General features: G+C 40.1%; 1 protein-coding gene across 1 annotated transcript in view; it reads right to left on the bottom strand.

Moving 5' to 3' along the window:
• Positions 1-1,076: 1,076 nt before the first annotated feature.
• CHRND (cholinergic receptor nicotinic delta subunit) overlaps positions 1,077-15,625 on the bottom strand; it is a 204,725-nt gene continuing 190,176 nt past the window's right edge. Inside the window, exons 11-14 of the mRNA XM_069727028.1 lie at positions 9,968-10,082; positions 4,953-5,163; positions 2,830-2,948; positions 1,077-2,111 (exon numbers count right to left, since the gene is read on the bottom strand). Of these exons, the coding sequence (XP_069583129.1) occupies positions 1,929-2,111; positions 2,830-2,948; positions 4,953-5,163; positions 9,968-10,082 (628 nt within the window). The 3' untranslated portion in view covers positions 1,077-1,928. The remainder of the gene's footprint in view (positions 2,112-2,829; positions 2,949-4,952; positions 5,164-9,967; positions 10,083-15,625) is intronic.

Genomic DNA, 15,625 nt, shown 5'->3' with positions numbered 1-15,625 from the left:
TGGAGACTATTGAAGCATGCCAAAAGTAAAAAAAAGTTTTTAAAAATATAAAAAAATTATAAAAGTTCAAATCACCCCTCTTTTGCCCCATTCAAAATAAAACAAGAAAATCAAACATACACATATTTGCTATCGCCGCACTGAGAATCGCCTGATCTATCACTATAAAAGGATTAACCTGATCGCTAAACAGCGTAGCAAGAAAAAAAGTAAAAACTCCAGAATTACTTTTTCTTGTTCGCCACAACATTGCATTAAAATGCAATAACGGGCGATCAAAAGATCGTATCTGCACCAAAATGGTATCATTAAAAACGACAGCTTGGCCCACAAAAAATAAGCCCTCACCTGACCCCAGATCACGAAAAATGGAGATGCTACGGGTATCGGAAAATGGTGCAATATTTTTTTTTTAAGAAGTTTGGAATTGTTTTTTCAACACTAACATAAAAAAATAACCTAGACATGTTTGGTGTCTATGAACTTGTAATGACCTGGAGAATAATAATGGCAGCTCAGTTTTAGCATTTAGTCGACCTATTAAAAAATACAAGCAATAAACAAGTGTGGGATTGCACTTTTTTTGCAATTTCACCGCACTTTGAATTTTTTCCCATTTTCTAGTACACGACATGGTAAAAAAAATGGTGTAATTCAATAATACAACTCGTCCTGCAAAAAACAAACCCTCACTTGGCCATATTGACGGAAAAATAGAAAAGTTATGGCTCTGAGAAGAAGGGTAGCAAAAATCGAAAACGCAAAAACGAAAACAGCTCCGGGGGTTATCGGGTTAAAGTGACCTGTGATCTACAGAATAGAGATCAGTAGTGAAGGGAGACTATGTCTCCCTGCTCTACCGCACAGTTTATATAGGAGTGCACAACACGACGATATAGTTAAGTGCAGCGGTAACTCCGGGTGGGCACCTTTGAGTGTGGGGGGGCCCAAGGCTGCGTCCCCTCTGATTCCCCGGGAGCTTCGCTAGTGATTGTAAACAATTCCTTGTTCCGACATTATTGAAAGTTTAATCTCAAGGTCTCCCTTTGAGATTAAAAAATACCACTTACTATTTTCATTCCATTTATCTTTAATGTATTTGATGTCTGAATATTTGCAAAACCTTTTTTATGTAAAAAAAAAAAAAACTTTACATACATTGGAAGACTTTGATCTAATTAAACAATTATAAAGGATATTCCCTATATAAAATAACTTCAAAATGTAACAGATAAACCGATAAAGACACCACCACTGGCAAATTTGTAAAAGAGAAACATATTTTAGACACTGATTAAGTGCCATAAGAATGTATGCTTGTAATAATTCATTTAAAGGGAGTCCTTACACGTCCTATAGTATGGGGAAACATGACTTTCTTGGCACTGATAGACTTCTAGGTGCAGGAAGAATGAACTGTTAACGATCATGCAATTTAGCTTGCAAGTGCTCGGTGGCAGTTGTCAATAAACGATCCTTATGCTATTCCCCAATATGGCCTGAGCTAATGACTTCAGTGTTTGGAACAAGTAAATCCCAATGAATTCCGTGGACATCACATTACATCCACGAAGTTGATGCCACAAGCATATAAAGTCAGTGTGCATGCACCCCCCATGGACTCCACAGCACAGGCAAAGGATCTCAGTGCCTCGAATGTGCACCCATCAGTCAAACTGGAGAGATTGGGGAGTTAGTGACAACAACCAGAGCACTTGCTTGGTCTGGAATTGCCTATGGGTATTTCATATAATCATTTTCTCTACACATTGAGCTCTATGAGCACCAAGAAAAGTATGTATCCACACTTTTCTCTTGCGACAGTGTTTAACCTAAATGGGAGGAATCTGCTGGAAGATCCTCTTTAAAACCGTATTTCCGGGTCCATGCAGACTTGCATATGTTCAGTTGGACCTTGATGTCAGGTTCTATATCAATCTTTTATGTCCTTTGTTATAATCATAGGGGTCACCAGCGAATGGGTATAAAGGTGGTTGATTGTAAGCTCCTCCCAAAAATATCCAAAGGGTCCCGATGATCATAACTGGTGTCACGATAAAAAGGAACAATCGATCAACTGTCCGAGCAACACGATACCAGTTGTCCTTTTCCTGCAAGTGAAAATATGGGGAAAAAGTCAAAGATGTAAAAAGGCAAATGGGTTTGTGTGGGAATTATGCAAAATTACTAATTAGAAAATTGGACCTAAAGGGAATAATACTTTGTCCCTGATTTCTCATCAGTGTTTTTTTTAAGTCACTTTCCTTTTTTGTTTTGTGGTATTAGTTGCTGTTTTTGGCACCAAGTTTATCAAGATTATGTATGCAATTCATGAATTTGGTGCAAAGTAAAAAAAATGGGCTTTTCTCTGTCTTGGACTGCTTTTGCGAACTTTGGTGCAAATTTGTGCGAAAATGGCAGGCGTACTCTAAAAAACACCCAGGGGGCTGGAGTGAAATTGTGCCAAATTTTACCAATTGATGAATCAGGCTGAAACATCTAGAATTGCTAAACTTCACCCACAAAACTGAAAACCAAAAAAACAGGCAAGCACATATAAAAATTGATTTCAACGAAGGCGTGAATAGAATAATGAATTAGGCGGAAACAAAAACGAGTCACAAAACTAAACAAAAAACAGGCGCAAAAGTGATGATGAATCGGTGCTTTAGAGCCTTTTCATCTGGCTCATAACATACCGTATATGGTGCATGAAGTCACTGCATTACTCCATTGACCAGTGATCCAAGGAAAAGAACAGTAAATTATACTGTGAAATTTAGCAATCTTTCTAGTTTAAGATGAATGACACATAAAATCCATACATACCTCATTGTAGTCATTCTTATCTCGCATGTGCTTGACAATAAAGTTGGCTCCATCAATGGCTGGTTTAATTTCTCCATATAGTTGGTCATGAGAACTGTCTGTATTCAGCGGATTCACCCCTGCAAATGATGGCCAAAAAATGCAAAATATGTCAGTAAAGAGAAGTTATTTTTAAAACAGGATTTTAGGAAACCGTGAAGGTGCCTAAAGCTAGTGAACCCATGTCCTCCACATACATGGATGCTCTGACAGAGTATTATGAACCAACAACATTACGGTGTGTGCAACTGTAAAGTGTCCAAGAGCGGTAGTTGCAAGCGAGCTTTTGTCCGGTTGCACTGTGGAACTTTACAGACAAGTGGTGTTAGTGTCTTAGTGTGCTGGAGGCTGTGGGGAGCATCACACTGATTTGTAGGCCGCAGGACTCCGCTGCCTCCAGGTTTCCATGCTCAGGAGCCGCATGCACACAATACATGGGACAGCAGGTTCATTGTACCAGTCAAACATTTACTATACAGTCCACGTTCATCAAGTGGATACAAGCGGAATAGGGCAGAGCAATTCACACTTCCTTCCTCCTCAGTACAGCTCCTCTTCTGTCTTGCCAACCGTTTGTTCTAGACTACTTCCAAGCCCTCTGATTACATCAGCCTCAGGGATTCTTTGTCCACTTCGGCAGTGCACCCAGTACTACCACTTTCCCCCATGTAGTTCCACATCCACTGATCTTGTAATGTCAGAAGACCAGGTTCATTCCATTGTACCTGGCCTGAGCCCTAGGCTCCAGACGCTGATGGAATGTTCATCAGGGAAGTCTATTTGGCCTCCCACTGACTCGATCGTTTGGCCCATGCTGCCCCTAGCAACCTACCTGAACTTGAACTCCACTGTACACTTCATTAGCTGACAATGAACTCCCTCTTACTAGGAAGTGCCCCCCTTTTTATCAGCATTAGTGCTGACCCACTGGGTTAATCCTATTCTTTACCATTTCCTATCTTACATGCTAAACCTACTTATTGTTATTCTATACTCAAATTAAGCATTAACACCTTATATAATGTACATCACCATAATACATTACATTTAACGCATTTTACTTTTACATATAAAACCGCACAACGGTATTTACATAGCGTCTGTACTCTTTGACGTGATGCTACCAGGAAGGGAACAGTGCAGGGAGCAGAAGACACACTGGAACTTCCTCTACGCGTCCTCCACTATGGTCCCGTGTGCTGTGCGGCTGGCCTTATAACTCAATGAACACTCACCATTGTGGCGCCGTGCAGGAGAACAGAGATACCAACCAGTGAGCGCTCTCATCACCGATGGGAAAGCGTCCTTTAGTCAGTGGCCTCTTTCCTTGCATGACTTGCCCCCTTTGTCAATGCCAGAACTTGGATCTAGGTATCTACATGGATGGGAGTGCTTGACACAGGGCCTCTTGACTGAGGGGCCCTATAGCGGCTCTGTGGTCTGCCGCTATGGGGAGTATGCCCCTTCCTGCAAGGACCTCCTTCCACCTCTGTGCATCAGTGCAGCTACACAGGCAGTATGTCTGCCCCTGTACCAATACATTCTTTAAAAAGAATGTCATTTGCTAGGATGGTTAAGATGAAATGAGGGTGGACATTTCAGGAAGATAATGATACCAAACACACAGCCAAAGAAACTCTCATTTGGTTTCAGACAAAGAAAATAAAGCTGCTAGAATGACCCAGCCAATCACCTGACATGAATCCAATAGAAAATGTATGAAATGAAGTAAAGCTCAGAGTTCATAGAAGGAGGCCATGGTATCTTCAGGATTTGAAGAGCATTTGTGTGTAAAAATGGACCAAAAGCGGAGCAATGCATGTGACTAGTTTCTCCACACAGGAGGTATCCTGAAGCTATCACCACCAACAAAAGCTTTTGTAAGTAGTATTAAATATATTTCAGTATTGCCTGCATGGATTGTGAGAATTTCATGCCAATAGCACCTTTAGAAAAATATTTACATAAAAAATTGATGACATGTTCAATACTTATTTAATCCACTATATATATATACATACATATATTTTATTTACTTATATTTGTATGGACAATATATTTAGGGAAATGAACACAGTACTTACTGGCAGGTGTAGCACGACTGGTCAGACCATGCCGCTCTGCATGCTTCTCAAACATAAGTTCACTTCTAGATTTCACACTGAAATACTCCTCTGCTTTTGCAATGTATCCTACAGAACTGCTGCGTCTCTGGAGAACCCCATTCCATGGCTCAGGGTCAGGTTCTGCTGGTTGGGACATATGTAATAAGCGGGGCAGTTTGTTCAGAAAGATCTGAAAAAAATACAAGCAAATCAGTGTAGTGTAGATATATCATCATGTATAACTTAACCAATGCATTAATATTACGCCAAACTATTTACCTGATAGAACTATACAGACATATTTATGCAAAATGAGTAGAGAAGGTTTACCTACAATGTGCGCAAGTAAAGTTGCAGTCAAAATGATCAAAACCTCATTAAAAATTACGGTATGTTTATCAGCAAAATTTTGAAACTTTCTGCTCTTTGCAATAAACCAATCAAGAACAAGTTATATAGATCAATAGAACTAATATAACAAATGGTTTCTCCAAATTTTGCACAAGTTGTCACTTCTAATGACTACTACAGAATCAAAATTATTCAATATCTTCATGATAAGCATCTTTAGTGACTAGTAGACAACTTTTGGCTGTAACAACTTGCTACAAATGTGATGCATCGCAAGACATCAGCTTCTGTCAATGTTCCAGAAAAATATTAGTCCATTCCTTATGGGCAATGGCCTCAAGTTCACTAATACTCTTGGGTTTGAGTGCTGCAACCACCTTCTTTAAATTCCACCAAAGATTTTCTATGGTGTTACAATCAGGTAACACATGCATGGAGAGCCTGTTTGTTGGGCTCTCCATGTATGTGTCGTGACTGTCACACAGCCGCGACACATGCAGCGGTGGCATCAGACAGCTGATCAGTCGGAGCGTTCCAGGTATCTGGGTTCATTCTGCAGCTTATTCGGTAAGCGATATAGCTTGCTGAATAAGCCCTGACCCAATCAAATTCGCTCTTCTCTAATTGCAATCACTAGGGGCAGCATCGGCAGCTAGCATCGTCAGGATATAGCCTGTGGTTTGTACACTGGGCAGCAGTAGGATATTGAGGATAAGAGGGAATCGTAGGCAGGATATAGTCAGAGGTCGGTAAACAGAGCAGCAATAGGATCTTGAGGATAAGCAGTAATCATAGTCAGGATATAGGAAGGAGTCCGTACACAGAGCAGCAGTATAGTTGGGAGGATAAGCATGTAATGTAGTCAGGATACAGCCAGAGGTCGGTACACGGAGCAGCAGTAGCATCTTGAGGATAAGCAGCAGGTGGGAAGAAGCTAGACTAAAGACTGGGATCTCAATCATCTCACAATGAAGGAAATGCAGTGCCAGGTTTAAGTAGGGTGATCAATCAAGAGATCATAGGGTGAGCCAATCAGTAACTTGGGGTGAAGACATCAGGAACTCAGGTTGGAGACATCAGGAACAATACAGATACTAGTATCTGATTTAGCAAGGAACTGTCCAGCGAGCTGAACAGCTCAGAGGGAAGAGCTGCTGCCTGATGCACAAGAGATGCTGGGTTTGAATCCTGACACAAATCTTGGTGAACTTTGAGGTCGGCTTGGGATAAATGTCTTTTTGGGAAACCCAACGATGACCAAACTGCAACTTTCTCATGGAAGTCATGACTTTTTTTCATAGATGTCAACTTACTTGATTGAAAATATCTTCTCATACTCACACTGCAACTTTCCACTACCAGAGGAAGTGAAGCAACCCCAGAGCATCTCCGTGAAACCACCATGCCTCACTAAAGGCAGGGTGTTCTTTTTAACATATGCTTCATTTATCCAAATATAATGCTGATCCATAGTCCCAAAAAGTCCTAGTTTTTTCCATTGCTCTGCAAAAGAGAACCCCAAAATGTCTATTTTTTTTTTTTTATAGTTTTAAGTATACTGAAGAGGTGTGTTTTTTGCAGTTTGGGCAACGAGAGCTTCAATGCATAGCAGTGCCTGCTGACATCACATCTTTCCATGAGTCTTTTACAGTCACTTGAGGGTTACTGACAATTTGCCTCTCCAGGATTCATGGAATCTGGTGGGAAAGAGTGATAGCTTCCTCTTTCTGCCAGGTGGTGTTGTAGCCAGTATTCCTCTAAACGTTGCACTTGCGAACTATAATTCCAACAGTACCTCATTCAATGCAATTGCTATGTTTTTTGTATCCTTTACCTTGCTTGAGCAAGGTAGTATATCTCTTCTCTTAAAGTGAACCTGTCAGCAGGATTCTGCTAAGTAAACTACAGACAGTGTCAGGTTGGCATCATTATACTGATTAAAATGATACATTGGTTGATAAAATCCATCTTGTGGTTGTTGTTTAATCTTTATTTGCGGTGTTCAGTTAATGTGATTGTCGTGCTTTGGGGCATTCCTGTGGGCAGAGCTTTATGTGATGCTCTGCTTACAGATTTATCTGTTTTGTGCTTATGGCAGGTCACTGATCCTTCAGTGATTTGCCCCTTATTTTATATACTGAATATACTATTGTTTGAAAAACAAAAATCATGCAGGCCTCAGTGGCGTTGTCTGCGAAGTAGCATGATAACATGGGTAATATGCATAAATCCATTTTATTTAGGCATTTTGTTTTGTTGGGAAAGAAAAAAATATCTTAATCAAGTACCAGCAGCCCTACCTGCACAGTAGCATCTATCACGTTCTGAGGAATGCTACTGTGCACGCACTGTCGCTGTCATTTTGTTAGAGAAAAAAAAATTGGCACCATGAAAATGCTGGCTGCACAGCAGTGTCTATCGGCGATCCGATAGATGCCACTGCGCTGGCACCGCCGGTGCCATCTTGATGGAGCCAGTTTTTTTTTCTAGCAAAATGGTGCCTGTGCAGTAGCATCTATCAAGTTCCGATAGATTCTACTGCACAGGCGCCGTCAGTGCCATATTGATGGAGCCTATTTTTTTTCCGCTAGTAAAATGGCGCCTGTGGCAGTGCCTGCACAGTAGCATTTATCACGTTCCGAGAGATGCTACTGTGCAGGCGCTACCAGTGCCATCTTGAAGAAACCTAATTTTTTTTCTCTAGCAAAATGGCGGCGCCTGCGCAGCAGCATCTGGATACATGAGGATAAATATGTAAGCAAAGTACCACATAAATCTCCGCCCACAGACCGCCCCAAAGCACGAGAATCTCATTAACTGAAAACTGCAAATAAAGATTAAACAACAACCACAAGACAAATGTCATCACTCAGGTATCATTTTAATCAGTATAACAGCGCCGACCTGACAGTGTCTGTAGTTTAATGTGCATAATTCTGCTGACAGATACGTTTTAACTGCTTGTACCACTCTCCTGCCAATCCAAAAATATTAGTGAACTGGAGGACATTGCTCATGAGAAATGGGCTGAGATTCCAGAAGCTGGTGTCTGGCTATTCATCCAATTGGTAGAAGGTCATATTGTCTACTAAGTACTGCAGACTCTTGTCATGATGGGGTTGAATAACTCTGAGACTGTAGTAGTCATTAATGGTGGCATTTTGTGTTGAATTTGAAGAAACCATGTGCTATATTAATTGTACTGGGTTATTTAAATTGTTCTTATTTCATTGGTTTATTGCACATGGCAGAAAGTTTGTAAATTTTGCAAATAAACCAAATTTGCAAAGATGTTGAATAATTTGGTCTGCAATTGTACATGCCACAAAAACCCCAGTATACATCAGGACACAACTCTGAGAACGACAACCTACAAAGTGTGCACAGAACAATTTATCATAAATCAAATACAATGCAAAAAGACACTACTACATAAGAACAATTAAAAACTATCAGATGAGGGTGGTCCATGTATGTAATTTACAGTTCATACAATTATGACACAATGCAGTTGTAATGGTAAGAAGTAATGGTCTGGTAGTGTCTTTTGTAGTTTAAACAAAAATAATGAATTTGTGAGAAATATTTCCTTGTACTTTTTTGGTAAGGATTTTGTATGTTTCCGGTCACATTCTGTATGTGAATTACTTTTAAAGGTCCCCACACATATGAAGGCTCCTTTCACCTTTTTGGCTTATACTAGACTGATATGTATTGGCAAACCTTTTCTTTGTTGTACAGTATAGAATAGTATGATAGTCTACTCTATTCTGTGCAGAGGTACACTAAAGTATTGTATATTGCACTATATACTTTCTGTAATCATAGGACCCTAAGGACAATGTATGCCACTGTGTACATTTGTAGTGTCATATGTTGTAGATTTCCATAGAAAAAGACTTGGATCAATGACCCATCGCCTACAAGAGTTTCGGCTCATTCACACGTCAAACTATTTTCTCGTACCCAAATAAACGGTTCGATTTTAATTAGTGTTTTGTATCACAATGTCATCAGAGTTTGGTTAGTGTCTGAGTTTTTACTATCAAACTTTCATCAGCTTTTATCGGATGAAAAAAAAAAAGCGATGGAGGTTTCTCAGGCTTCTCTTATGAGATAATCTGTGAAAAACGGACAGCACACGGATGTTATCCAAGTGCAGTCCGATTTTTTTCTCGGATTTATAGACCTCGCATCAACGAGTTTGATCCGACACTTGTAGCAATATTGGGAAGTGCTTTTGTGTGGACCACTTGGCTGGAGTAAAAAATCGGATATGTAAATCTTTTAAACTATCACAGGTAATAATAATGATAATCTTTATTTTTCATACAGCGCTAACATATTCCACAGCGCTTTACAGTTTTGCACACATTATCATCGCTGTCCCCGATGGGGCTCACAATCTAAATTCCCTCACTGTATGGAACGTGGGAGGAAACCAGAGCACCCGGAGGAAGCCCACGCAAACACGGAGAGAACATACAATCTCCTCGCAGATGTTGTCCTTGGTGGGATTTGATCCCAGGACTCCAGTGCTGCACGGTCTTCTGAATGTGCCCTAAGATTGAGTTATTCTATAAAACTAAATTGTTTAATTTGTTGACCATGGAGGTACGACAATCGACCTGCTCTGTACTTACCATCTTCATGCGATCCGTCATTATATGTGTGCTTGGTGTTCTAAAGTGCATATTCAACACGACAGTACAGCTCACAAGAACAATGGTCACCAGCACCATGATAAACGTCAGGAACCTGAAGAACAGGGAAAAATAACTCTATAGTAGTTGTTATCTCCATTATAAGCCCTCAAATTACTATAGTTATGATGTAAAATATGCACTTTATCGCTGTGGAACAAAGTTTGACGGGCTGAATTAGGCTCCCTGTGATGCAGGTTTGGGGAGAAACTGGCTTTCATTGAGTGGACCAGCTATGTAATTGTACCATAGAAAAAGTATCCAAATTATCTCTTTCCTGGGAGTAAAGTATTTTCTTATTGACTTCTAGTGGGGCATTGCCAATATGATGCCAAATTCAGCTGGTCCTTTTATGAAGATCCAACCCCCACAAAACCTTGCTATGTGTACTGGTAAGGAAAAAGTACTTTGTCAGCAGATGGGTTGGTCAATATCACCGGTACTTGTTGTTTCTCCTGTTCTCTGGAGTAAGTGGCTCCTTTTTAGCAGCTTTAGTATTTGTGTCTTATTCTCTATAAAGTTTTCAGCATTTTAAAATTGTCTTTCTTTTTTAAATAAGATCATGAAAAATGGAGACACCACAGGTCTGCGCTCAGTGTAAAGCGCAGGATAAATGTGCGCCGAGCTTTACTGTGATCTTTGGGAGGCAGAATGAAAAAAAATCAACAACAGGTGAAGAATTGGTTTTATTTTTTACGCTGTTCCTTGTGCGTTATAAGTGATTAGGCAACTTTATTTTTCGGGTCGGTGCGATTACAGCGATACCAGATTTTTATAGGTTTTTATGTTTGGCTGCTGACACACACTAAAAAACGCTTTTTTTTGCAAAAAATAGTTTTGCATCAAGACATTTTGAGAGCTATAATTTTTCCATATTTTGGTCGACACAGTCATGTTATAACTTGTTTTTTGTGGGACCAGTTGACATTTTTATTGATACAATTTTCATGTGCATGACATTTTTTGATCGCTTTCTATTCCGATTTTTGGGAGGCAGAATTTTCCATTTGTGGTAAAATTGATAAGGCTGTTTTATTCTTCGGGTCAGTACAATTACAGCGATACCTCATTTATATCTTTTATTATGTGTTGGTGCTTTTACACAATAAAAACTATTTGATAGAAAAATAATTATTTTTGCATCCCTTTATTGTGAGAGCTATAACTTTCTTATTTTTTTCCTGATGGAGCTGTATGGTGGCTTGTTTTTTGAGGGACAAGATAACATTTTCAGAAGTACCATGTTTATTTATATCAATGATAAAGCATTGTTTTTTTTTATGGTGTTCACTAAAAGGGGTTAACTATTGGGACAATTTTATACATCGGGTCGTTGCGGACACGGCGATACCAAATACATCTCTGGCAAAAATTAAGAGACCACTGCAAAATGTTCAGTTTGTCTGATTTTTCACTTTATAGGTATATTTTTGAGTAAAATGTAAATTGTTCTTTTATTCTATAAACTTCTGGCCACATGTCTCCAAATTTCCAAGCAATACATTTTGTTTTGTTTTTTTCAGAAAAGGAGAAATGGTCAAAATTGAAAAAAACAGTGCTTTCAGACCTCAAATGATGCAAAGAAAACAAGTTCATAATCATTTAAGGTACCGTCACACATAACGATATCGTTAACGATATCGTTGCTTTTTGTGACGTAGCAACGATATCGTTAACGAAATCGTTGTGTGTGACAGCGACCAACGATCAGGCCCCTGCTGGGAGATCGTTGGTCGCTGGGGAAAGTCCAGCACTTTATTTTGTCGCTGGATCTCCCGCTGACATCGCTGGATCGGCGTGTGTGATGCCGATCCAGCGATGTGTTCACTGGTAACCAGGGTAAACATCGGGTTACTAAGCGCAGGGCCGCGCTTAGTAACCCGATGTTTACCCTAGTTACCGTTGTAAATGTAAAAAAAACACACTACATACTTACATTCTCGGTGTCTGGTCATGTCCCTCGCCTTCAGCCTTCAGCTCAGTCAGTGCGGGAAGCTGAAGGCGAGGGACATGACCAGACACCGGGAATGTAAGTATGTAGTGTTTGTTTTTTTACATTTACAACGGTAACCAGGGTAAACATCGAGTTACTAAGCGTGGCCCTGCGCAGGCGTGTACTATGGAGGACAGAGAATGAACTTCAATCCAATATTAGAGCCAGCATGCAGCCAGCGGGTAAGGAAAGGGTGAATCAAACACCCGAAAACCCCGCCTCTATGGCTGAAAATTGTTCCCTCCAAATTCAGGTGACAGAGTCCCTTTAAGACTGACTTTTCAAAGATTTTATGGACTGATGAAATGAGAGTGACTCTTGATGGGCCAGATGAATGGGCCAGAGGCTGGATCAGTAAAGGGTAGAGAGCTCCACTCTGACTCAGACGCCAGCAAGGTGGAGGTGGGGTACTGGTATGGGCTGGTATCATCAAAGATGAACTTGTGGGACCTTTTCGGGTTGAGGATGGAGTGAAGCTCAACTCCCAGACCTACTGCCAGTTCTGGAAGACAACTTCTTCAAGCAGTGGTACAGGAAGAAGTCGGTATCGTTCAAGAAAAATATGATTTTCATGCAGGACAATGCTCCATCACATGCCTCCAACTATTCCACAGCGTGGCTGGCCAGTAAAGTTCTCAAAGAAGAAAAAATAATGACATGGCCCCCTTGTTCACCTGATCTGAACCCCATAGAGAACCTGTGGTCCCTCATAAAATGTGAGATCTACAGGGAGGGAAAACATTACACCTCTTGGAACAGTGTCTGGGAGGCTGTGGTGGCTGCTGCACGCAATGTTGATCGTAAACAGATCAAGCAACTGACAGAATCTATGGATGGAAGGCTGTTGAGTGTCATCATAAAGAAAGGTGACTATATTAGTCACTAATTTTTGGAAGTTTTGTTTTTGTATGTCAGAAATGTTTATTTCTAAATTTTGTGCAGTGATATTGGTTTACCTGGTGAAAATAAACAAGTGAGATGGGAATATATTTGGTTTTTATTAAGTTGCCTAATAATTCTGCACAGTAATAGTTACCTGCACAAACAGATATCCTCCTAAGATAGCCAAATGCAAAAAAAAAAACACTCCATCTTCCAAAAATATTAGGCTCTGATATTTATGAGTCTTTTGTGTTGATTGAGAACGTAGTTGTTGATCAATAATAAAAACAATCCTCTAAAATACAACTTGCCTAATAATTCTGCACAAAGTGAATAGCACAGACACGTAGTATATATCAGCCCACATAGCATATAACACAGCCCACTTACTATATAGCAGCCACGTAGTATATAACACAGCCACGTAGTATATTGCAGTCATGTAGTATGTTGCACAGCCACATAGTATATAGCACAGCCCATGTAGTATTTAACACAGCCGATGTAGTATTTAACACAGCCCACGTAGTATTTAACCCCTTCATGACCCAGCCTATTTTGACCTTAAAGACCTTGCCGTTTTTTGCAATTCTGACCAGTGTCCCTTTATGAGGTAATAACTCAGGAACGCTTCAACGGATCCTAGCGGTTCTGAGATTGTTTTTTCGTGACATATTGGGCTTCATGTTAGTGGTAAATTTAGGTCAATAAATTCTGCGTTTGTTTGTGATAAAAACGGAAATTTGGCGAAAATTTTGAAAATTTCGCAATTTTGACATTTTGAATTTTTATTCTGTTAAACCAGAGAGATATGTGACACAAAATAGTTAATAAATAACATTTCCCACATATTTACTTTACATCAGCACAATTTTGGAAACAAAATTTTTTTTTGTTAAGAAGTTATAAGGGTTAAAATTTGACCAGCGATTTGTCATTTTTACAACGAAATTTACAAAACCATTTTTTTAGGGACCACCTCACATTTGAAGTCAGTTTGAGGGGTCTATATGGCTGAAAATACCCAAATGTGACACCATTCTAAAAACTGCACCCCTCAAGGTACTCAAAACCACATTCAAGAAGTTTATTAACCCTTCAGGTGCTTCACAGCAGCAGAAGCAACATGGAAGGAAAAAATGAACATTTAACTTTTTAGTCACAAAAATTATCTTTTAGCAACAATTTTTTTATTTTCCCAATGGTAAAAGGAGAAACTGAACCACGAAAGTTGTTGTCCAATTTGTCCTGAGTACGCTGATACCTCATATGTGGGGGTAAACTACTGTTTGGGCGCAACGGCAGGGCTTGGAAGGGAAGGAGCGCCATTTGACTTTTTGAATCAAAAATTGGCTCCACTCTTTAGCGGACACCATGTCACGTTTGGAGAGCCCCCGTGTGCCTAAAAATTGGAGCTCCCCCACAAGTGACCCCATTTTGGAAACTAGACGCCCCGAGGAACTTATCGAGATGCATAGTGAGCACTTTGAACCCCCAGGTGCTTCACAAATTGATCCGTAAAAATGAAAAAGTACTTTTTTTTCACAAAAAAATTCTTTTAGCCTCAAATTTTTCATTTTCACATGGGCAACAGGATAAAATGGATCCTAAAATGTGTTGGGCAATTTCTCCTGAGTATGCCGATACCTCATATGTGGGGGTAAACCACTGTTTGGGCACATGGTAAGGCTCGGAAGGGAAGGAGCGCCATTTGACTTTTTGAATGAAAAATTATTTCCATCGTTAGTGGACACCATGTCGCGTTTGGAGAGCTCCTGTGTGCCTAAACATTGGCGCTCCCCCACAAGTGGCTCCATTTTGGAAACTAGACCCCCCAAGGAACTTATTTAGATGCCTAGTGAGCACTTTAAACCCTCACGTGCTTCACAAATTGATCTGTAAAATGAAAAAGTACTTTTTTTTCACAAAAAAATTATTTTCGCCTCAATTTTTTCATTTTCACATGGGCAGTAGAATAAAATGGATCATAAAATTTGTTGGGCAATTTCTCCCGAGTACGCCGATACCTCATATGTGGGGGTAAACCACTGTTTGGGCACACGGCAGGGCTCGGAAGGGAAGGCGCGCCTTTTGACTTTTTGAATGGAAAATTAGCTCCAATTGTTAGCGGACACCATGTCGCGTTTGGAGAGCCCCTGTGTGCCTATGCATTGGAGCTCCCCCACAAGTGACCCCATTTTGGAAACTAGACCCCCCAAGGAACTTATCTAGATGCATATTGAGCACTTTAAACCCCCAGGTGCTTCACAGAAGTTTATAACGCAGAGCCATGAAAATAAAAAATAATTTTTCTTTCCTCAAAAATGATTTTTTAGCCTGGAATTTCCTATTTTGCCAAGGATAATAGGAGAAATTGGACCCCAAATATTGTTGTCCAGTTTGTCCTGAGTATGCTGATACCCCATATGTGGGGGTAAACCACTGTTTGGGCGCACGGCAGGGCTCGGAAAAGATGGCACGCCATTTGGCTTTTTAAATGGAAAATTAGCTCCAATCATTAGCGGACACCATGTCACGTTTGGAGAGCCCCTGTGTGCCTAAACATTGGAGATCCCCCAGAAATGACCCCATTTTGGAAACTAGACCCCCAAAGGAACTAATCTAGATGTGTGGTGAGGACTTTGAACCCCCAAGTGCTTCACAGAAGTTTATAACGCAGAGCCATGAAAATAAAAAAAAAAATTATTTTCTCAAAAATGATC

The sequence above is a fragment of the Ranitomeya imitator genome, chromosome 5, assembly GCF_032444005.1.
Source record: "Ranitomeya imitator isolate aRanImi1 chromosome 5, aRanImi1.pri, whole genome shotgun sequence".
In the NCBI taxonomy this organism is placed as follows: domain Eukaryota; kingdom Metazoa; phylum Chordata; class Amphibia; order Anura; family Dendrobatidae; genus Ranitomeya; species Ranitomeya imitator.
This window is presented reverse-complemented; position numbering and strand designations above follow the sequence as displayed.